Source organism: Adelges cooleyi, unplaced genomic scaffold (genome assembly GCF_023614345.1).
Source record: "Adelges cooleyi isolate 19-005CV unplaced genomic scaffold, UGA_ACOO_1.1 ACOO_flye_CR_arks_rails_tigmint_CR_PRNA_9, whole genome shotgun sequence".
Classification (NCBI taxonomy): Eukaryota; Metazoa; Arthropoda; class Insecta; order Hemiptera; family Adelgidae; genus Adelges; species Adelges cooleyi.
Genome location: NW_026096579.1, coordinates 17,431,148 through 17,455,502, shown reverse-complemented (window position 1 = coordinate 17,455,502; position 24,355 = coordinate 17,431,148). Strand labels below are relative to the sequence as shown.

General features: G+C 35.6%; 1 protein-coding gene across 1 annotated transcript in view; it reads left to right on the top strand.

Moving 5' to 3' along the window:
* Nucleotides 1-21,734, top strand: part of LOC126846671 (G1/S-specific cyclin-D2-like) — a 35,421-nt gene extending 13,687 nt beyond the window's left edge. Inside the window, exon 4 of the mRNA XM_050586388.1 lies at nt 20,774-21,734. Coding sequence (XP_050442345.1) covers nt 20,774-21,072 — 299 coding nt within the window. The 3' untranslated portion in view covers nt 21,073-21,734. The remainder of the gene's footprint in view (nt 1-20,773) is intronic.
* The last annotated feature ends 2,621 nt before the right edge of the window (nt 21,735-24,355 follow it).

Here is a 24,355-nt window from a genome sequence, read left to right as displayed (position 1 = left end):
AAACAATACTATAGCGAGTAACATTTTATATAGAATACCATATAAATCACAACGTCGTCGCAAAAGTTTTATATAATAAACAGTAAATGCTGTGCAGAACTCGCATATACTGTTGTTTAAAATAGCAGTCATATGATTTGCTGGTAACCGCATGCTATGTACGTTATCATTGTGTTTCAAGGTAGTTGTTTTTTTTTTTTTTTATTGTTTTCGATGCTTGCGACATAAAGACGGGTTTAACAAACTTTTATCTGAGTTAAATATTTGCAGCGCACGACAATGTAATAATAATTGTTTGCACCTACAACTAACTACTACACGCATCATGTGGACATTTTTTTTTTTTTAAATAAAATTAAAATTGTTTTACTAATTTTATTATACCGGTCAATGCATATTGATGATGTTCATTGTGTTAACAATATGCACACACCGTTGGTGTATTAACCTCTTGGGCACGTGTATACTGTGTCTGAATCCAACAAACGTCGGTTGCGTTTCCAAAACGGTTTTAAGCTAATCAAAATAATTTGCTTTGCGGATATTTTAGTTTTTATGAAAACGCGGAGACTTTAACGGTGGTCGCTATCGTTACGCATAATTTGCTATCTAACCGCTTTGGCAATACAAAATAAATACACGTTTAATGGAATATTATGTTTTTGACTGTTTATGGACAAACAAATATTTTTAAAACGTTTTCACTGTATTTTTGAAATATTTATGTTTGAAATTTTGCAGCCTTGGTGGGGCGGACGGCTTTTTTATTCACATTTCTTGTAATAGTATTTAAAAATAATTAATTTTTTTTTGACACTTTTTTTTACACTCTTGGGGCTTTACGTTAGGTGTATATAGGTGAAATGATTTCTATTTTTTTGCACTGTCTACATACATATAAAAGCTACACACACACTGTGGACGATGGTGACCCGGTGGGAGGGGGGAGTGGCTGTTTTTCGCAGCTGCTCTGCGCATATTGTACGTATAAACATTTATATTTATATATATACTTTAATGTATAGGTATATGCGACGAAATGTGTATTGTGAGTGCACATACACAGGTATATATATATGTGACTGTTGTACAGAACCTATCACCAGTTCATATTATACTTGATAGGCCCGAACAATAATGTACCAATACGAACGGATGAGAAAGAGAGAGAAAGCAATTTTTTTTATTTTATTTAAAAGTAGACATATATATATATATATATAGGCGAGGTTTGCCCTGTGTGTGTGTGTGTTTAGCACGCGCCCCGTGCATCCTCCCTATTATGTTCTAGTATTTTCGCTTCTCCCTCCTGTGCCCCCCTTTGCCGCTCCCGTACCATCGCACTGTGGGTTGTTTTGATTCGGTAAACAGCGTAGGGATTTATAAAGCCGGTAAATAACTATATAGATATATTTAATAAGGGAGTGGCCTCGCGGGGAATATATACCTTTGCATCTGTCCTCAACGTGCACGACCGAACTTTTGATTCGCAGTCTGTGCCAAGTTCGGTTTGGGTAGATCGAAAAGCCGGCGAAATTTTGTAATAGTGTAGTAAAGTATTATTAATTTTACAGCCCTTTTCTCGTTTGAACTCGGATATCTTACAGATACAGCATGTGTCTATCTATGTCAAAATTATAGTGGAAAACAATATATTAACGTGTGGTTTCTGCGTTATGCACGAATGTGATATTGTAATAATAAGTGAACCTGACCTTCCATCGAGTATTTTACAGTTAGGTATATCTATATACAATTTGCCAATGCGTGCGTTCAATTCCGGACCATTACTCATACGGGCAGGCCAAAGACTGATGGTTAAAAATCATATTTGGCCAAATCCAATGGTGGTTTGGTATTATTGTTTTTATACATATATATATATATATATATATATTATTATTATACTGGCAGTCGCGTGCAGTTGTCTGTAGGTATATTGTTTTCGCTCGATGGATTACATTGTGTTATCGTTAAAACTTGAGCTGTTTGATTTTGATATGACGTGTATCTACGCGTTACAAAATATTATTATTATGTGTCGAGAGAGACATTTCCAAGTGTGACTTTAGTTCGGTTATTGGAGAGTTTATCCTTTCAGCGATAACGACACGTATTTCGTCGTGTTGGTTGTAGTGTAGTTATTATTATTATTATTATTTCCGTGGTTCGTTCTGTATGCATGCATACATTCGATGGATGTCCCTTGTCTCCATAGGTACTTGTGCAATGCGTATATGCAAATAGGTCTGTAGGGTTACAATCTCCGGTAATAATAAAGTCGACAAAAATGTATAATATTATGCTCGTGAAATGCGCCCATTGTCTGTCGTACGTTTATTAGGTGTATTGGGAAAACAACGAATCCTAATTTGTATGCACTCATTTTCGGTTTTATTTTAATGTGTTGTTATTCGACACTTTGTCAAGTATGACGCCGCAGGACACGTGCAGTGCACTCGAGTACGTCCTCTATAACCGTGTACAACGTAATAGGTGTATAACTGCGCAGTAACGTTGTTTCGGTTAACTTGCATAGTGATACTAATATTTTACAAGTGTACTTAATAATTTTAATTCCACGGTTGCGATTGGATTACACGAATCTAGCAGGAATACACGGAGACATTTTGGAAAACTTGGAAAGTTCAGAAAATTTTAGTCGATTGGTCGGGCTACTCAGAAAAATGCCCATATTTTAATCAATATCCACCGATGGATCTCCAATAAGAGTTTTTCAATGTTTTATTTCAACTACTCGAGTAAAGACCAATATTTAAAAAAAATACACATACCAGTTAATAATAATAATTAGAGTAATATTATTTTGTTGTTGACAGTAGGTATAAACAGGGGACTCCGTGGCCGTATAGTGTTTAGTTATAGCACTTGCATTCACTCGAAAATTAGATTTAAAATTACAAGTGGAGACGCCCTAATCCTAGCTCTTCCCGTCTTTCTCGACGTCTCACCACTTCTCTACCTATTCTATATATTATTATCCTTCTAAATCCTTCTATTCCTAAGGCACAGGTAGGATAGACTATGCTTTTGCACTACTCGCGGGCTTTAGACAGGCGTTAGGACTTACCTTCTCTGGCAGTGCCCCTCTGACTCCCGGACTGGTCGGGTTATTTACCTCCAACCAATGACATGGTTCTTCCTTTCTTTGTTCAGTCCGTTCAAACCATTTCTACATGTTCTCTATCGGTGTTTCGTGCTATCGGTCCAATTTCCCAGACTACCTCTTATATTTCTGATTTTACCCAACTCCGTTCTCTTGCGATAACACTTTTGGTATGGTGTTTCGGCGCACCTTGTTTTGCATAACAATATTATAAAACCGAGACCACGTGCCCGGTCGGAGTGATCGTTCACGTGTAAAAACTCAATTACCCCAGTCAATTGAATAATAATTGGAAAATCTATATAAAAAAAAACAGCGGTACCTACTTGTTGGCTCATTTGTTTTTCGGTGAACCGTCTCGGCGGTAACGACACGCTGTGTGCGCCTACGAGACTTAAATAGAGACAATATAATTAAAAAAATACAAAATATAGTAATTATGTAACATTGCGCTGTACACGATGCTCTTCTGAGTTATCATCTGGCGGCAATTTAAAACTTTACCTGCGTACGGATGTATGGTCATAAAAGAATAAAAAAACACTGTACCCGACTTGTGCACCTGTATGCGCCGTGCAACAGTTCTTCTTAACATTTAATCGGGGTCATTCTCCCTGTCTGCCATGGCCACGGTCGCCTCGTATATATATATACAATTATAAATACACACACACATTGCATAATGTTGTTGAGGATGGACGCGAACGTCTTGCCCCCAGAGAAGACGACAGCCGTTGGCTATGGTGTCAAGGGTATTAATTTCCTTGGCCTTGGATCAATGCACGTGATAAGATAACCACGTGCTACGGGTTGGTTATTGAACCTTAGAGAGTAATAACATCCTTGGTATTATTATTTATACATATATATATATACAACGGCATATGTATGTATGGAGTTAAACAAAAAAATTGTTGTCCGTGTACAAACACCGTGGTGCTGTGTGGTAATGGTGGGGTTGTAGTAGTAGTAATAGTAGTAGTAGTAGTAAGACCAATACTACTACTACTAAATAAGGACTATAACCTAACGGTAGCAGCTGGCGTCGAAGGAGTCGGCGGCGGCAAATAGCGGCAGACGGTGTTTTGTGACGGAGAAATTGAATGCGGGATGTTGTTTATAATGTCTTGTTAGTTATTTTTTTCTAATAGAGGAAGTGTCTGTAGGGAATAAAAATGAAAAAAAAAACACAAAAGAACAAGGTGCATTTTGTCGCGATCGAGATGGAAAGTTTTGGTTGTCATGGTGGCCACAATGAAATATTATTATTATTTTATCTTAAAAAAAAGTAAAGAAAAAGGTTTTTTTTTTTATGAATTGTTCAATTGTTCTACGTTCAACCCTTAATAGGAGGTACAACAGGGTTTCAAAGAAAAGACATACTAAATATATTTATTTTATCCCACTTTTTTTCTTCCATTATTCGTTTAAGAGAGTTCAAACACCTAAACAAAAACGTAGATTCTCTTTTCGACATAATCACCCAGTTTCGTCGAGCCTTGTTAAGCCGCGGTCTTAAGCTTTAGACCAGGTGTATCGGTTAGGTAAGGTTAGGTTATAGTGAATAAATACATAGGGTAGAAAAGGGAGCCACATTATTCATAATGTCTAAAGTCTCAACGTCTATTAACTAGGCTCGGTTTCGGCTAGATTAGAGCAGTCGTTTTGATGGTCAGTCGTTTAAAGCTTAGCGAGTATAGAAGCAGTATCAATTTGTGTATCAATTGGGTCTTAAAGATCTAATGGTAATTTTCGAGCAAAAATAAGTTAAACTTCTAAACGTACAAAACTTAAACATCCTACTCATTGTGTTAAAGAGAGATGGATTCAAGGTTAGGCCATAATGGTTTTAGTAGGTACAGTTATTTAGGTACATAATATATAAAATAATGAGAACAAATCTGTTTATCGACCTGTTAGCAACTGTTGCCACGTCGAAAGTGCATTACTATCTTGGCATTTTTATCGTTTCCAAGTGCGGTTAGGGTAGATAACATATGGAATCGTCCTTAATGATGTTCAACAGTGTAAACGCGGATCTTTTTACAATTATATTTTATTACAAAATAACCACCGACGGGCTATCGTATCGATTTATCCGGTCGTATCTTGTGACCTCAGATGACATACGAAACATTATCTCTACACGTTGGTAGTGGATCTTTTTTTTGTTCTTCCCAAATCCCGAGCATAAAATTAAGTATTATCGGTCCCCGATCGTGTCCTACATTGGCAGGGCAATTGGCCAGAGTTTTTTATTTTATTTTTTATTTCTAATCATTTAGGCCGATCGACGCGATCTGTATCGAAGTCGCCGCGTGTCTCCGCTATACAGACCAGGTGTATGACGTGCAGAGAAATTACATTGCACGGCGCTGCCTATAGACCTACCTCCAATAGCGCTGCTGACGCTGCCGGGGGAACAAATCCAAACATTGCAGCTGCTCCTCCTCCGGGCAGCTGTAATAATGCGTCTGACTTTTTTTTTTTTTTTAATATTACATTTATACACACACACATATATATATTATTATTATATAAATAAACGTGCTGCGTAAATATGTTTCTATCTATGTATATGCGTATAGTACTACTATTCGTTCACATCTCATCGATTCAACCAAGTTTTTTCCGTACATTAAAATAATAATGTCTGCATAGCTGGCTATTGCTTGCTTATATATTATATACATATATATATATATATATATATATATATATATATATATATTTAACTGCGCGTCTATATGTATATACTGTTATTAAAATATAATAATTGGCGACTCGCATCGACGAACAGGAAACAATTAATACTTATCGAGGGCAAAAACATAATAATATAATAATCGTCCATCATCATCAATTAATCGAGATGATTTTTGCGTTTTTTTTTTTTTTTATAAATACAATTATTAATAAAAAGCGAATAATAATTTCACCTCTTGAACCCTCTCCTCGGAGTTGTCATCGCAATTTTTACATTTTTATTTTTCTTGTTGGAAACGTGAGTTTTAATAAATATAACGGAGTAATATGAGCATCTCTCTATAATATTGTGTCGGTATGTATATATGTATATTCTCTATCAAGTATAGATTAAGGGCTCTTGCATTAGAGGGATCGGTGCACGTTTTTAAACGTCTCCGGACAACCTTAAAGAAAAGGGCAGAAGGTCTTTGGCCGAAACGCGCACACAATAGAGGCGGCGCGACATCTGCAGTGTGTACTACTGTACTGCCGAAGAAGGAGAAGGAAAAAATCAGTGTTAAATACCAACGGTGGCACGCGACCGTTGCCTTTTCGGACAATAATAATGAAAAGAGAAAAAAAAATGCATGTACCAGCATTTCTCTTCTGTGTATTGTATTGTTGTGCTCTAGAAATGCGCTTAACGACTCCGGGACACAATAGGAGAAGGGCGGGTTTTGGATTATAAATAAAAATGTACACAAACAAAAATTAAAAAAGAACCACGTGTTCACAAATGCAGTAGCTACATCCACGGGAAGCTTTTTGACAATCGATGCGAATGTCGTTAAAAAAATAATAGTAATTATATTGTGCTCTCCCCATCCCCTCCCTCCACCGAAAAAAAAGAGGTCTAATATTAACGTTTATTTATTTTTTAATAATATTTCGCATAAATATCTCCCAAGTATTATAAATACGAAAATAGTACATATATTGAATTATTTTTATAAAGTTTATATTGTTATATACTTGTAATGTTTTCCATTGGTCTGAATGAACGTGTCTAAACAACAGCCTCGATTTATGTATTTTTATTTTATTTCAAATGCCAAGAAGCTTCGATATGAATGAATACACAAATGGCATTGCACTTGATCGTTAAATGTGCATTGTATTTTTTTTCGAATTGCGAATATTTTCATATAAACGACAAACATATTATTTAAAAACGTGTTCTGAACGCGATAATAGACGTCGAAAAACGTTCTGACTAGACTCGTGGTATAATATATTATATTATCACACTAGTGACTAGAGAGAATAAAAAAAAAAGATGTATTTGTTTTCCAATTCAGATGTACAAGAGGCCTTTGATGGGCGACTATGTCGGTCTCGGCGCACACACACGAGCAGCGGCTAAAAAAATAAGTTTTGGCTATAACACTACATCTAATAGCCCAGCATATGATGGACTTTATTTATTATTACTATTATTATTTATTTATTTTTTTTTTTTTTGATAATAATCTTTTATGAATATGAAAGTATCCGTCGATTATACCGAAGGGAAAAAATTGCGTTTTAACCTCACCGAGGGCCTCTCACAGCCTTATATTTATATATATATATATAATATATGTTATCGTGCATAATATTATGCAATATGAAGCGCTATTATTATATGTTAATACTATCCGCCGACGACCATAGGGATAACAACACGGAATATTTTATTGAAATCCATTTGAAGCAACGACCTCATGATAATATTGTGTACGTGCAATGCAATTGACCGAGTACAAACAGCGCACTGGCCGTAGCCGAGGAAGTATTATTATTTTTTAGTAATAAATAATAAGAAATAATTGTGCGAATCGTTTTAGCCATATTATGTGTTTATATTAATTATTATTATACAGTTTGTTCCGTTTGGCCGGCTCCAATAGTGGCAAATACGCAACGTCTCGTTTCATTAAAATATTATATGGTCGCTCGTTTTTGATTAATAAGATAAGATGTTATTATTTAATTATTGTATAAATGTCAACCGGCCCCGATGGTTTTTTTATCGATCGTAAAAAAAAATGCATCGTCTCGCTGAGTAACGCGTTAGAGTAGGCTTTTTTTCCTCTCTCTCTCTCTCTCCCCCCGACCGTTTATGACAAAAGCCATAAAGTAAACCTTAAAACCGTAAAGTAGATAGGTACCCACACTTGCACCGTTCGGCGCGATAGCCCGTGGACTTACCCTTTCGCAGCGTGGATGGTGTACAAAATTATTAGGGTGATATTATGGTGTCGAGGTGGGAAAAAAAATAAGTAAAATAAATAAAATTGTTGCCACGTTTTTTATTAGACGTACCGGAAAGGCGTGAAAATTATATCACACGAGCTGCGCTCATCACAATAGTCGCGGCACGTTTATTAGACATCTCATTTAACGCACAAAACCCATAAAGGTTTTATAGTGCGGGCTTGTTAGCAGAGCAAGAATATTTTTTCACCCCGTGATAGGTAGATAATTATACTAGAAGACAGTGGCTTTGTCAAAAAGATACAAACGCTTTATTTAGGAGAAACTCGGGGAAACAGCACTACATAGCTGAAGGTTTGATCGAAAAACCATTGGTAGTAGCAGAAGTGTTCGAGAAATTGATTTGCACATGACAATTCAAATAAGCAAATCATAGTTTTTTAACTTAGCATCGAAACTAAAAAGGCTGTTGGACCGGTTGGAGGATATGTTGGACTTTCAGAGGTTAGCAGAGGATCATCGGATAGCAATGAAGAAAGAAATATTATGATTGATATACTGTTGCCAAACCCGACCAAACGATTTTGGATGCAAACAATTATTTTTTTTTTCTAAATAAAACAACGGAGTTTCCAAATACACGGTGTTGTGTGTAATATTACACTGTCGGTCATCGTAGTGTCTGCCCGACAGAATATATCACACCATTGAACATTTCTTATTTAATAACGTACAGCGTCAGCGGTATTTGATAGAATTGTTTTTCGGTTGTTACTTCTTGAAAACGGTCGATGAATGAAAAAATGAATTAATTTCCGAGAAAATATTATGGTGGTAACGATTTTGTTATTATTATATATATATTTTTTTTTTTTGTAAAAATTCACAAAAAAGAGCTTTACTGACTACCGAGAACTAGAATTATTGCCCTGAAAATTAAATGTATAAGATATTCGGTCTGATTGGCTTCGAATAAGCGTGTCCGATCAGTTTTACATTATTGTTTTTCTATAAAAATTTTCTTATTTTTCTAATGTGTGTTATTTCGAATATTATGCGTTTCATGTGTTTTATGGACATGACGGGCGCGTTTGATTGACCGGAAGAGGAAAGATTACCTAATTATATTATCTCGACGGTATTATATAACGGTACGCACAGATAGGAGGACGAGTACGGGCCAAGGGTCTCTCTTTTCCAATATCCGATAAGCCTGTCAACCATATGGATGGAAAAAAAAACCTTATTTATCGTTAAAAATAATATGTTCACTTGTGTTTGTACGCTATGTACTTGACGGCAGCGTTTATCTAGTTAATGTAATATCGTAGGTATACCGGTCGATTTACAGCTGTCAGGACTACCCTTGAGCAAAAAAAACAAAAATTCATACTCTTGCCAACGCACGTTATAATATGCTCGGCCAGTAAACACAAGAGAAGAAGCGCTTAAATAGACTATATTATACACACTAGTCGGTATTGGCTTGGCGCGTAGGCAACCCGGAAGGGGATGGACGTTAGTTTAAGTACAACAGTCTCTTTTTCATACACATATATATATATTTTTTTTTGTGGCTAAACAATGGACTTATAAAACACCCCGACGACATTATCGGCCCATGCCCTGCTGTTCTCAGGCCAAATAAACCGAACGTGTGTGTGTGCATTATAATATCAAAAAGAAAGCCGCGTAGCGTTTTTTAATTGTATCGAATGGCCAATAACGGTCTCGTGGGGAAGTTCCTTCGTCCCCTGTGCAGACACAATAACCGTGTAATTCGTCAACGTAACCGCGTACTCATGGGTTTCTTTTATTTATTTATTATTTTTTTTTTCTGTACGTACTCTTCTGTACACTATCGGCGACATTAGCATAATATTATATATTATTGCACCTGACCCCCCTCATCGGCCTCGAGACCGCGCCGGCGTTGTGTTGTGTGTATTGTATTGTCCTGCCAAGAGAACGTTCCGTCTCGCTCTCGCACGCCTTAGATGAGTTAGACAGGCCTTGTGCGACATGGACGACGGCAGCACCCTTTTTGGAGGGGGGGGGGCCGGTATATGTATCTAAAAATGCAAGTACGGTCGTCACCCTCGGCTGCAGAAAAAAAAGAGGTCCCAAAGAAGACGTGCACAACGGGCAAAACTTCCTATACACAAATACACGGTATAAGAACTATGCAAATGAAGTCCGTTAATAGTCGGCTCGGCCGCAGGAAAATCCGTTTAAAGGACGGTAAATACAGTGTACAGGTCGGGACCTCTGCCGAAAATCGTTTGTCAAACCGATTTTTGTCTTTTGACACGCACTGTTTACGTCCCGAATAGATAAATACGATGACTCGAGTAAACGAGTTAATCCGGTCCATTTGCCGGACGATGACCGACCACGATCACTAGAGATTACACACCGAGCTCTTATTATGATTGATTGTTGTTGATTGTTGTTTACAACACAGTCCGTTAATCGGATTGTTCCCATAGACGTTTAAAAGGTCGTATGTGTTGATCTGTTAAAATCGTAGTAGTATTCACGAAAGGGATGGAATAAAAAAAAAAAAAAAGAAGAAAATTTATTTTACAGTTGAGAACTGTTGTCCAAACGGCCTTTTAACTTTTTAGACGGTTATTTCATTTATTATATATTATAACTACCGTTAACGACAATCGCCCGTCTGCTGTTTAGCCTAACCGCCCCCGTTATGTTAATTGGTGGTTTTTCGCATACCGATGAAACGCGGTTTGCACAATGAGAGTGTATATAATATAGCGCACAGTAGAATAATAATATTATAACGAGACGTGTGTGTGTGTGTATTCCGTTTCGATTCTCATCGCGGTTAAATCGTACAATATAATATGACATATACATTTGTGTTTGTCTCTCCGGGGATGTACTTATTAGTATGTACCCTGTTGTCGTCGCGCGGCCGTGAAGAAATAAATGTTTACAAAAAAGAAATCGTTAAAAAATTCGCTTGTACTTTTGTACACATGTACCTACGCGGTGTTTGCCGCGGAGACGGTGCGGGGGAAATCCGTAAAAAAATAACCGTTGTAACAATAACATATATAATTATTATTATTATTATTTAAAAGAGAAGGAATAAAATAAAAAAGAGGGTGTCTAGACGGGCAGTATAGTGTTATGCAAAAATTTCCACCCCCTCGGCGGCGGCGGCGGCGGCGGATGAGAAAAAAAATCTCAGACGATCTTACCTATATACCCCTTCCGTATATTATATATGTATATGTATATGCTTGCATTGTGTGCGCGCGTTGTGTTTATTATCATATTTATTGACCGTAGGTCAGCCGAAACGCCATCTGAAAGGGAAAAAAAAAATAATAAGCAAATTTAAACCGGTGGCTACACATTATTAGAGGAGGGTGTCGCCGCCGCGAAGAAAGTATCAGACAAACCGGTCTCGCGCGAGTGCACTTCTCGCGGTGGCTATTCAGATTTTTCCTTGGTCTTTTTTTCTCTCTCTCCCTGCCACACCGTGGACCCTTACCCAAAACTCATCTCGGTCACCGTCGAGGGGTTCATTCACCGGCGGGTTGTCTAGACGTCTGGCACGACGGTGGCGGAGATCCACGGCCAATAGTAGTAGTAAGAGTAGTAGTAGTAGTAGTAGTAGCAGCAGCAGCAGCAGCAGCAACAGCGGGACGGTGGCAAAGTGTCTATCGCTATGCGGCAGCTGCTGCGAGTACCGCCGAGTAAACCTATTGTTGTGTACTTAGGCTTTTTGCGCACCCATAGATCCCTTTTTCCCCGGTATCACCTGGCTGGGCCGTCGATCGTTTCCCCTTGTGACTCTCGCGACGTTCACCCCGCCAATCTCTTCTCTCCTCCCCGCCGTCTGGGTCCCGCCGGATCGATTTCTCGCAATAGACTTTGAATAGGTTATTCAAAAAAAAAAAAAAAAAATCATCTACAGAAATTCAAATTTTACAGGAAAAACAAAAAAAACTAACATTATTAACACATAGTAACAGCGTGCAAGTAAAATGCGTGCTGTGTTATGCTTTTGTACTAAATACTTGGATATGTTTCGGTTTAACACCAAACGATGAATATAAATAATTCACACTTCCGTAAAAATCTGAATAAGTATGGTCAAAACCTTGGACATGCTCCCTTTTCCAAAAAAAAAGCCCATTAGTTTTTGCTTACCATAATGTGTACACAATTTGCTACCGTCAAACAATAAAAATTCATAGAAACCTTCGTGGAATGCAAATATTTGAAATTCGTCTAGTGTACAATAATTGGGTGGGTAAATCGTTACATCAAGGTCTAATACACTATCTATATTATAGTCAAAGTAACCAATAGAAAAAACAAACCGAACAACCGATAAACCATTACCGTATACACTAGGAATATATTATTTTACTAAACGGGTTTCATCATTGATATCATAATCCTTCTTTCGCAGTCGGGTAAAAATCAAGCATTATCAAGTCTCTTTTTTTGGGTGTGTTATAACGAATTCTAATGCGGAAACGATCGATAACCACTCGATGTCACGGAAACGTCAGGAAATGTATGTAATAATTGAACAAAACTGTAAATTTGTTATACTTTAGCGGACTTTGATATTTATACACAGTATAAGTATTTCCATTTAGCTATTCGATATTAAAGTCTCTAAACAGAGATGTCAGTTTATAATGGTTTTTTTAACGGATTTTTTTTATTTATAAATAGGTAATAATATATGGTAATCTCGAAAACACGTGCTCGTTACCGTTCAGTGCTTAACATATAATTTATAACACCCTAAAAGCCGCCGAACCGTGTTCGAAAAACAGGACTTGGACACTAAATGGTCTCGAGAACTGTTTAAAATAAAAAATATGGCGGTTTTTCAATATTGTATGAAAAGTTGTCAACACAAGAATCATAGGCATTTATCGTTGTTCTTGTACAACGGTTAGTATTTTTTCTTTTGCTCGAATATTCAATCAGACCTAACCGTTTCTTCACTTTTTTCATTATGGAATGGTTTCTGTTGAAATCTTATGTATTTTTTGAAAATGTGCACGTACTCGGAAAGTGCTCGAGAACTAATCGAATATGTTTTGTTTTATCCCGAACAACAATGTGGATAAGAGTGTAAACTGATTTTCGTTGGCCCGTTGACCCGTTAAACATCTAATTATTATATTTAAAAAAAAAAAACCCTCGGCCTAGCAGTATATATATATATATATAAGATTGGTTTCACAACTCTATGCGACTTGCCCGTCAGGTCTGCCTTAATAACAATGACGGTGCAATCATATACCTATATTGGTTATTGGCACTCGAGACCTATAATAATAATATATGAATGCCGTCGCCGAAAGCGCTCAAATAAACTTCCCACTGTGCTCTGCAATATGATGAATGCAAATATGCAACCCCAAATAGTATGATATATATACACCGGTATTGACGTCTTGCGGTTTTTATCGATAACCGAATTTCTTTACAAACCTCGAAAGCCGAAGACCAGTAGTAGGTAGGTACCGAGGGTCTGAATTCTGTACCCTTCGGCTATGATTTTTTTTCCATTCAACGCCAATCGTTCACCACACCACGCCTTGTGGGCTTTTGAACGTGGCCATCGGCGTCACCGCACATGCATATCATTACAATAATACAAAACTATTAAACCGCCACGACAATATAGTGAAAAATAAAAAAACGGTCAAAACCTTCAGAGTTCCAGATCTCCACCAGATTGGTTGTTATCTAATGTTGTGTGGATTTCGAATATAGTAAAATCGCGCAACGAAAGTACTTGGATGCAACAAGTACGCTTGCAGAAAGAAACATTTCACAAAATCTCTAATTTAGAGATGTGTTGTATCTGTCGTTTTGCATCAGTTTTCCAGCAGTGTACTTAATGGGCCGAGAATATGTGTTGTTTAACGTTCTCCCCTAAACGAAAGCAAAGAGGATATTTGATCGTTGTTAAACAGCGATCGTCCCTAAACGCGAGATCCGCTCATTTAAATATAATAATAATAATAATTATAATAATAATAATTCGCCTCTTATTTCCGTCGGCTTTCTTCGCGATATAAACCTAATCATTAATCCCGGCGACTGTCAGGGGGGTAAGGAAGTGTACCCGTTTTTTTCGTCTACCCTTTTTTTTTCCATCGGTTTCACCCAAAGGTGGGTAGTATGCTTATTTATTATTTTTTTTCTACCCGTACGCGATTCCCATGGAGAAAAAAAAACGCTAGTTAAACAATATACTGGTAATTTTCACATTCGCATGGGGCCTTCTCTTTTGTTGGCGAAGAAAAAAAAAACAAGAATTTTATTTCTAATTAGAGGACCAAAAGAAAAAAAACTTGATGGAAAAAACTCAATTTCTCTCAATGGATAAGGTTATGATTTTTTTTTTTTCGTCTGTTCTTTCTTTTATTATTCGTTCAAAGGATAATATATTCTCGATATCCGTTACCGGCGACACCGAGATTTTCCCTATTATTTTTGTTTTTTTTTGTTTTTTACTTGCATTTTTTTGTCTTTTCTGTTTATATACTCGCGACGAACAACACACGTCTTTTATTAGAAAACTAGTTTTATCCTCGCTCGTCGTTACCCGTTACTTACTTCGCTTCATTCAAGTGTTCGTATGTTTTGTTTTATTAAATAATGTTTTTTTTTTTTTTAAGGCAAATATTATGTCGTTAAAAAACACACACACACACAAACATAGACAGTGTTAGTCTTGGAAAAAAAAAACCCAACGGACCGAATATTTTGAAGAAGAAAAAAACAAATTATTTCACCAACTGTGAACGGCATTTGGTGAATTCGTTATACTTAGAGTGTTGTGTTTTTTTTTGAAGACACAGGGAGTTCGTTGAATATCATTAGAATACACACACACGTCTCGCGTGTGTATGTGTGTGTGTGTGTATTCAGAGCGTTGTCTTTTTATTAACCGCCCAGTATGTGTGTGTGTACATTCTGTTTGTAATGTCTATGAACCATGAAGACACACGCGCGTGCTCTTCCGAAGTAAACAATATAATATATTATACATAAGTCGTATAAACGAAAACGATCGAGCCATATGTCGGGGATACGAAATTTAGTCCACCGTGAAAGTTGATATATATCCTTGTACGAGAAAATATATTATTATTGTCCAAACCATACTTGTTTGTTCACGTTGTGTCAACTTTAATTACACGGGTATTTATACTGTAGCATACTGGAAATCCAACGAAGAAGACATACTTATTACTACTCGAAATATTATTATAATATTCTATGTGGTAATTGTTAATTTTTTTTCGATATATTACCGGACATTGTTCCTCGTTCTCCTTCTATATGTGCACAATAATACAATTTGTTAAAAAAAAAAATATATATATCTATATAATTACTATTTCTATTAACACCCAAATGTATTGACATTGAGAAACTGTTTTCTTTGGGGTAAATGTTAGTTCTTTCCATACCCTCCTCTTACGCGTTATGGTAAGTCGGTTTGTGCTTTCTCTGTTCATCCCGAAAAACAACATACCACTTAATACCACTGTAGTTTTAGCACATGATTTTCTGGTATAGATTTTATTAATAAAAAAAAAACTAGTTTGGGATACACCAGCTACTGATAAACGCCGCCGCCTTGGCAAGTTTTTTCTAGCAACGACTACATATTTTTTTCTTTGGTCTACTTAAGTCGGTTGGGTCGTTTCTGGCGATGCCAAGCTGCATTCCACCGATGGCATGACAGTTGTTGCTGTGTTTAGCCACACATCAATCGTTTAGACGCAACAAGTACTTGTACTTGAGTCCTAGTTGTTGTAAATATACATTATACAATGGTACAATAGTTGTCTATATACTGTACAGAGTGTCTGTAATAGAGGTAGTTACAAAAACAAAAATAATTAAGGCCTCTCTGACCACGAAAGACGGGGATGATAATAATTATTAATATATTATATAATATACCTACGATGCAGTAACGCTGCGATAAAGTGCTATTGCGGCAGGGTTAGCTGGCGGTGTTCACGGTGTGCAGCTGACGGCAATTTACCGTTTGTACGCGACAGGTTGGCAGGCCGAGTGCTTGTATTAATCACATTATATGTTTTTGATACCCAGGACATCTATTTTATGACCTTAGAAAACGATCACGACGGTCCCAAGTCGACGGGGGTGGTTTTGGTGGAGACCAATTGCGTTAGAACTTTTGGAGAGAATTAGCGTTGAGCGTTTCTAGTTGTCCATAAAGATAAGTATACTCAAGAGCTCTGGCGAAGAGCGAATTTGCCGTTTGTCGTTCCAAGGGGTGAAACCGATTTTTGCACTCATGTCAGGTCTCAGTTAACGGTCTCAAAACAAATAGCGTTATGTTCGGTTCATGGCGTGTGTACTCGTTCTCTTCAATCTCTTCCCCGCGTGTCGTACATTGTGCGCCACTCCTTGCCGATTGGTATATGTGCGCATGTACCGGCAGTTTTTCCACGGGTATAATAATAATAGTAATAATCATCATAACGAAATCGAATCAGCTGTCCGGCCAATCGGAACTAAACGATTTTTATTGCGCGTTTTTACACGCGATCGACAGATTTTTACGACCGGATTTTTACTCCTCCGGAACACCACCGTCAACGCAAAGAAGCATTATGATATACGGCGCAGTAAAAATAAAACAACAACGTCCGTTAGAAGATAATATCATCGCGCGTATTGATCATTGAAGTCGTTGTAAACATTATAATACCATGAACGTTCGGTCGTGTGGTATCGCATATCGATATTATACCGTTATCGATTTCAGAATTAAACGGCCGACCCCGTTTGTACACGGCATAAAGTGAGGCAAAAGAAGAACACTCTATGTGTAATGTGTATCACAGTATTAGTGAAACGCGGCACTGTCGAGTCGAGTTATCTTTTATTATATATATATATATATATATATGATGACAACCCTTTCCCAAAAGGGTTACGACCCTGAGAGCGTGATATAAAAATCGGTTACATCGGGGTTTTTCGACCCCGTGGGTAAACCTGAGTCGACCCGAGGATTGATTTGCACCGCGGTTGTGTGCCCGGAATGTGTGTGTTTGAACGTCTCACAAGAAGTCTGGCTCGTGGCTTCGTCCACCCTCTTTCTCGTATACCTACAACAATGTAAGGTCGAATGTGTACCTCCGCCACCGCGTTTGAAAGAAACACAGCTCCGGTTCGCCTATTCACAAAAAAAAAAAAAAAAAAAACATCTGCTCCCGATCTTTTTTGTCGCTATTTGACACAAAAAGAAATCACGATTTTTATATTATTTATTTTTTTTTTTAGATTTTTCGTTTCGCCCCCCCCCCCCGATTTCTCGTTCCCCAAAAACCGTCCGTTTGACCCCGCCGCCAGGTGCAGTCGTTAATAATAATAATTGTTACACACCGTGTATGCAGCACATGCAACGTGTAAACGAACGCGCGTACCGATACAATTATTATTATTTTTTTTTTTCAAAAATATTATCGCCGTTGTATATTTATGTATAGGTATCGTACCGTTGCACAGCACTTACACTTCCTGGTTCCGGACGCAAAAACGATGGCGATAAGGATCTATATGCTTGCGCCCCCCCCCCCCCGACAAAAATCCGTTGGTGACTTGTTGTGTGTGTAACTTTTTCATCTGGTCGTCAAGGGTGGGCCTGTATTTTATCGGCAACATCCAGGACCAGTGTGTAGATAAATGATTTTTTTTTTTTGGGAGGAAAATGCGTTATTTCATAACATTGCGGAGGTAGAACGGTCTTAATATGTGTGTATTGTTGTCGATCAGAAAACGTGCAATGCCGGTGTGTGGGAAAATGGAAGAGTCTCATCATATGTAATAATATAGTCATATAGGTACGTCTATTATAAGAGGGACGTGACTGTACACAATCCCTGTATCGGTATATGGTGACGTGGAACACAAAGCGGTGTCGACAGGTACACCAGGTAAATTGGACCGATTCACACACTTACATCCTTCGAACGAGCCATGTTCTTAATCAAAAACCATACGAAATTGCGTTGCATAATTCGCTGGGTGGGTGTACTGCTATTTTTAGGTTGAAGTGATCGGACGGATACAAAAAGCATATAGAAATATGACAAATCAGTGAGAGAAAAAAAAATACAAAATTGGTATCTGCGATATAGTTAACTCTTTGAGATAGTTTACACGTGACCAATTGATTGACTGCTGAACACACTTGAACTATTTCCAATAAAATAGCGTTTGGCACAATTTCAAAAAGTCGAGGGGGGGGGGGGGTTCTGACGCAATGCTATAAAGATGCACCCTATCGTCATTATGTGAGCCACCGATAAAGTCGTCAAGGGCGGTTCTATAGGCTTTTCAAAACGCCTGCTGACCGAAGGGGTAACGATGTTGATCGGCACTAATTGGTTTTAGAGTAGATTGTTTGATTTTGTGTTTTTTTTCTCTCTCACAAAATCACCCTGGACGGGACAGCTGCAGCTATAGAACAGTCACCAATGCAACGTGTCCTTTTGTAAACAATATTTTACGGATTCGTTTCGGTTTTTGCGGTCGAAAACGTTTACATTATGCTCGCGACGTCGAGGTTTCATTCAATTTTTTGACATATTTTACCCAAAAAAAAAAATACAAAAACTACACCTATAGCGTATGGCATAATGTGTCCACTGTTATTGAGTATTATTGCCAATATTCGCATAATATGCATAATAATTTACACACTTGCAAGCAAATCTCTTTGACATACCCGGCACTGTTGATCTACGTGCAGTGTGCAGTGGAAAAATCTCCTTTAAACGCAGCCGTCCAACAGGTATATAAACATCATATAGCTGCCAGTCCATTGATCCGATGTATATAAGATCTATTGCACCTGTCCCTTGGGGCACAACACCGTTGACCTTACGACCATTGCGTGGGCCTATGTCACACACCGAGTATACACACACACTAAAACGACGGTTTAAATGTAAACTAATTGTAACGCTTGTCTGACATTAAAATTCACTCTAGTTAACAAAAACAATTGCCAAAACTAATTAATATTATAACGTCCAAACCGGTGGCGTTTTGACCATATTTTCTAAGCGCCACGACCTCTTGCATACCGACAATGCAACCGCCCACGGGTGAGTATAGTGTTGTAAAGTGTATACACGTTTAGGTGCCGTCGGCCAACCTCTAAAAATGCAATATTTTAGTTATAGATCTTTGATTATTTTACTATACAACCGTTGTACAAGGTATAATAATACAATAATCCTCAAAATATTAGTTTCATTTTGCGAGCTTTCCAAAAAAAAAATGATGTATATATAACACCTTCTCGCGTGTAGTGTTTAACAGGAAAACCAGAAAGACATATTACACTATAATATGCATGAGAATCGTATCTGCGTTTGGGGCGTCGGTTTCTTCCCCGTCGTCGTTGTTCCATTGATATTTATATTATCTGTCTAATATACTTTGGGTATAATAAAACAATCCCCTTTCTCCATATCCGGCTGTAGGGATGAGACTATACACAACGCATAATGTAGTATAGTTCGATCTCAAATATATGTATATTATTATTAAAATAATAATAGTTCTCATCCAACACCACACTTTACTACGACAGTGTTTTGAAATCCAACGCCTCCCGAGTTCTGATATTATGTAAAATTTTATTAACGGTTATCGGAGTTCGTTTTTTTTTTTTATTGCCACGGTATTTGACAGTGAATAATATCAATAATTATGGATGACTACTCTTATCTTTGCACAGCATCCATATCCAACTTCTTTTACATTATTTCTCCATTCTCATTCTCTATTCGTTGGTCACAATGATCTTTTTTGACATAATGGTGCTTTTTGTTAAATCCGTAACCAAGTTTACAAAATAACAAATAATAGTGTAATACTAAACAATACCATTATATTTATTCGTTTACTCGAGTTCTTTACTCGTTTATTCGATTTATTTACTCGCGTTTACTCAATTCGGTTACTCGTTATGTGTATACAATACAGCTAAGCCTAAGAACAATATCATCCTTCTGCGTATCTTGGTCGAGCTCAACGAATTTTTCTATTTCAGTCCAGAGTGGGGCATTATTTAGTTAATGTTTAATTTAAATAATTTTTCGAATAAAACTAATAAATAATGATTAAATCAACTATTATACGTGATTAATTTCATTTACTCATGATTAATTTAACCATTGGTTATGATTAATTTTTTTAATCACGATTGATTTAACTTTAGCCCATGATTAACTTTTTCAATCACGACTAATTTAACTATTATTCGCGTTAATTTTTTCAATCATGATTATTTGACTATTATTCGCGTTCATTTTTTCAATCATGATTAATTTAACTATTACCCACGGTTGAATATTTCAATCATGACTAATTTAATCGTACTTCAAAGTTGAAATTTGTATTCATGACTAATTTTATTTGTTATTGTCTGATTAAATTAATCACGATTAAAAAGTTAACTTTATGTGATGGCTAAAAAATGTTTAGTCGTCGAGTTAACTTAAATAAAAAAATGCCCATCTCTGCCAGCACCACTCTGAGCGCTATACTGTGCACATACTTACCTACCATCCCACAACCCAATCATATTGGAACGGAAACTTAACTTTTTTTCTCTCCCGTTTGTGTCCACAGAACCGGAATTCATGACGAAAAAACCGTCGGTGATGGCGGCGTCTTGCATGCTGTCGGCCATCCGAGGCATCGAACCGGCGGCCGCGGCCGAGGTGGCCACCGAGTTGTGCGGTCTGCTGGAGTGTTCGGCGTCCGAAGTGGACGAGCACGTGTCGCTGATCGACGCGCTGGTGGCCAGCACGACGGCGGCGTTGACGCCCGAAAAGTCTGAGAACAACAACCCGGCAATGGCGGCCGAACCGCCGGTCAAGAAACCCTATCACAGCATGGACGACCATTGCTGTGCCGGCGGCCTGTGAACGATTGTCGTCGTCGCCGTTTTTCCACCTTTCTCTTGATCAAAAAAGAAAATATAATATGTATGTATATATACTAATACAAGAAAATTGTTTTTTTTTTCTGCAAAAGAGACGTTGTTATAATATACAGACATATATTATAAAAAAAATTGTTCATACGCGTACATAATATATAATATGTTTATATGGTGTTAGAAGTGATATATACGCGTTAAACATATGTAAAGAACTGACTTCACGTTACATTGTTGAATTTCTTTTTTTTTTTTTGTAAAGCATCAAACATTATTATTATTACTTCTACCTCATAGGTGTGTTTTTGTTTTTCTCTTTTTTTTTCTAACGCATTTACTTGTTTATTCTTTTATTTATTGTCTTCTTAAGTATTTTTTTTTTTTTTTTAATATTTTCAATTTTTACTTATTTTCCATAATATGTATTTCGGTAGAAATATGTAATATAATATCCTTTAACGTCGTAAATGACCCAATCACTAATGTTAAGATTGTACGATTGTACCTTTACTGGTTACTTCTGCGAGACTATAACAGCGATTTTATTATAATTATTATTACCTACTTCGACGGAATGATATTATTAAATATGTATAATGTTTTATAAATAATAACATTAACAGTCGTATAATAATAATAATAATTTCAAACAACAATAACAATAATAATATTATTATATTGTCATTATTATTTAAAGAAAAAAATGTGATAAATAGTTTTAGAAATGTTTTAGGAATTTAAGATTGTATAATATAATAATATTATTAAACATAATATTATTGCCTCTGTCTTCTACGTATTAAGCTTTCCATCCTTATCGTTCATTATTTTTTTTATTTAACTATAATATTATTATTTTATGTATGATCTCCTTATTCTATTATTTTATGCGAAAAGCGTTTAAGTTATTTAATATAACTTTATGAATAAATTTAATTTCACGTTTTTTCGAGTGTTGAGAAAAAATGAAATATTAATGTAATTATTATTATTAGTAATAAGTAATTTAGTTTTTTTTTTGTTTTTTTAATGTTAGCGTCTATCTAATTTAGTTTGTAATTGTATGTAAGTACTGTAGTGGAATTTTTTTTTATAGATCTCTGAAAGAAAGTCGGCATTTTTTATGTTTATCTTTCTTTCGATCGGTTCATTAAAAAAATATATATATATTTATAAAAATAACACCAAATCAGAGTAGCTAATAAAAAAATGTATGTATGGAATTTTAATAAAAATTATACTATGATCTCTTGTAAAACGTTTAGAAAAGTGTATAGAAATTAAATAAAAAATTAATAACGTATAAAACGATGAAATATTTGTATTATATTATTAAATTTATATATTATAAATTAATAAAAAAACCAAAAACGGGACGTAGTGTTTCTATTAGTCACTTATGTTAGATCGATTAAATCTTAGTTAATATTTAATATTATTAATCGTGTACACGGGGAAACGATACAATTGCGTTAAAGTTACCTTTATCTGTATAGTAAAATTTACTTACCCAATGGACAAAACCTTTTGTATACCTTTTTTGTATTAATTAATATTAATACCGTGGACTGATGGACACCGTTGCCGTTTAATGTTTACATAATATTATATTATATAAATTATATATGTACAAGAAAAAAAAATTAAAAGCGTTTTATACACAATCTCTCATATTTATAGTTAAAATATGTTTCTATTATTTTTTATTATTATGTTTCATTTTTGTTTTCAAGGGACGGCTATTATTTTGTTCATTAATTCTATTTGCTATTTTTTTTGTAATATTCAAAAAACATCCGTTAAGAGGGACTCGACCATTTGTATATTTTTTTATTATTTTTATTATTTAATATTATGTCATTATTGTTAGTTTTTTTTTAATGTAATTCTTGCGGGTCTGCCACGGCTCGGTACAGCTACAAACCAAATCTAAACTCCCCAAAAAATGTGTCGTCTAACGACCATTGTTGTCCTCCCCCCTCTACTCTTTACCCCTCTCACACTTTATTATAAGTATTGATGTTCACTTCGTTTATTATTATTATTATTATTATTATTATTATATATTTTTTTCCCTGTACAACTAGTTATATTTAAAAATACATATTTATATTAATAAAATACAAATAAAAAACTACAATACTATATCGGTGTTACTTTTTCTTTTTTTAGTAGAGCCAAATTTTTTCACACGTGTATAGAAATTAAATAGTTTATATATACGCTATATAGTGTGTAGTATATATATATATATATATAATAATTTATCTATATATATATATATACTAGTATAACGTTCTTTGTATTGGTGGATTCCATTTAATAAGAAATATCATCAAGATGCTATCGCTATTGATTTGCTCAGTTGTTTGTGCCTTGTTGGCCTGCCAAAGAATATTATAAACTGGTAAAATTAATTTTGCTAAAGAATGTAAAATTAAAAAAACGACGATGGTGATAATAAAAGCTCTCTAGTAATAAACAAAAAAAAATGGAAAATGGCATTTCCAATAGCGTATATTGTATGATCTTAGACATAATCGTTGATTATAAATATTTAATAAAAAAAAAAAACAAGTAAATAATTATGGATATATAATGAAGATGATCAAGACGGAGCAAGGGAGATGTCACTCATTTCCTAAAGTCGGTTAGTCTAAACTTGCAATAAACTCTTTTTTGTCAAAAACTATTTGGTCGCACAAAATGTATACACCCAGGTATTTAATTTTGTCATTCGGTCCAGTAGCTTGGATAATAGTGTGCTTCTTCGGATCTTATCTGTTTAACTGAAATACTTGATTTCCCAATATAACTTTATACATACTGATTACCCCCTCAAACAATTCATCACGTCTAGTACTTGTAAATAACAATTTTACATATTGTGTTATTGTATATTTATTTAATTGTATTTAACTGTACACAGATAATTCATTTTCTACAAAAATTTTTGTGCGTTGGAGACGCAACGGGACGCAATAAAAAAATTATATGTTCTTAAAGCTGAGAATTTCCTGTATAAAATGCATATTTTAGGGTATTATTATTTTATTGGGTTTAGGGTGAAATTGAGTAAATTTTAACTGAAGTCTTTGAAGAAAAAAAAACTATATTTTTTTTTATGAATCATAACCGTTAGTGATTTAAATTAAAAAAAAAAAAAAATTATTTATATTTTATAATCTTTTTATGTTACTTAACAATCAAGTATTTTATTTTTTTTATTTTATATATGCCAATTTTTATTTTCAAAATAACAGAAAAAA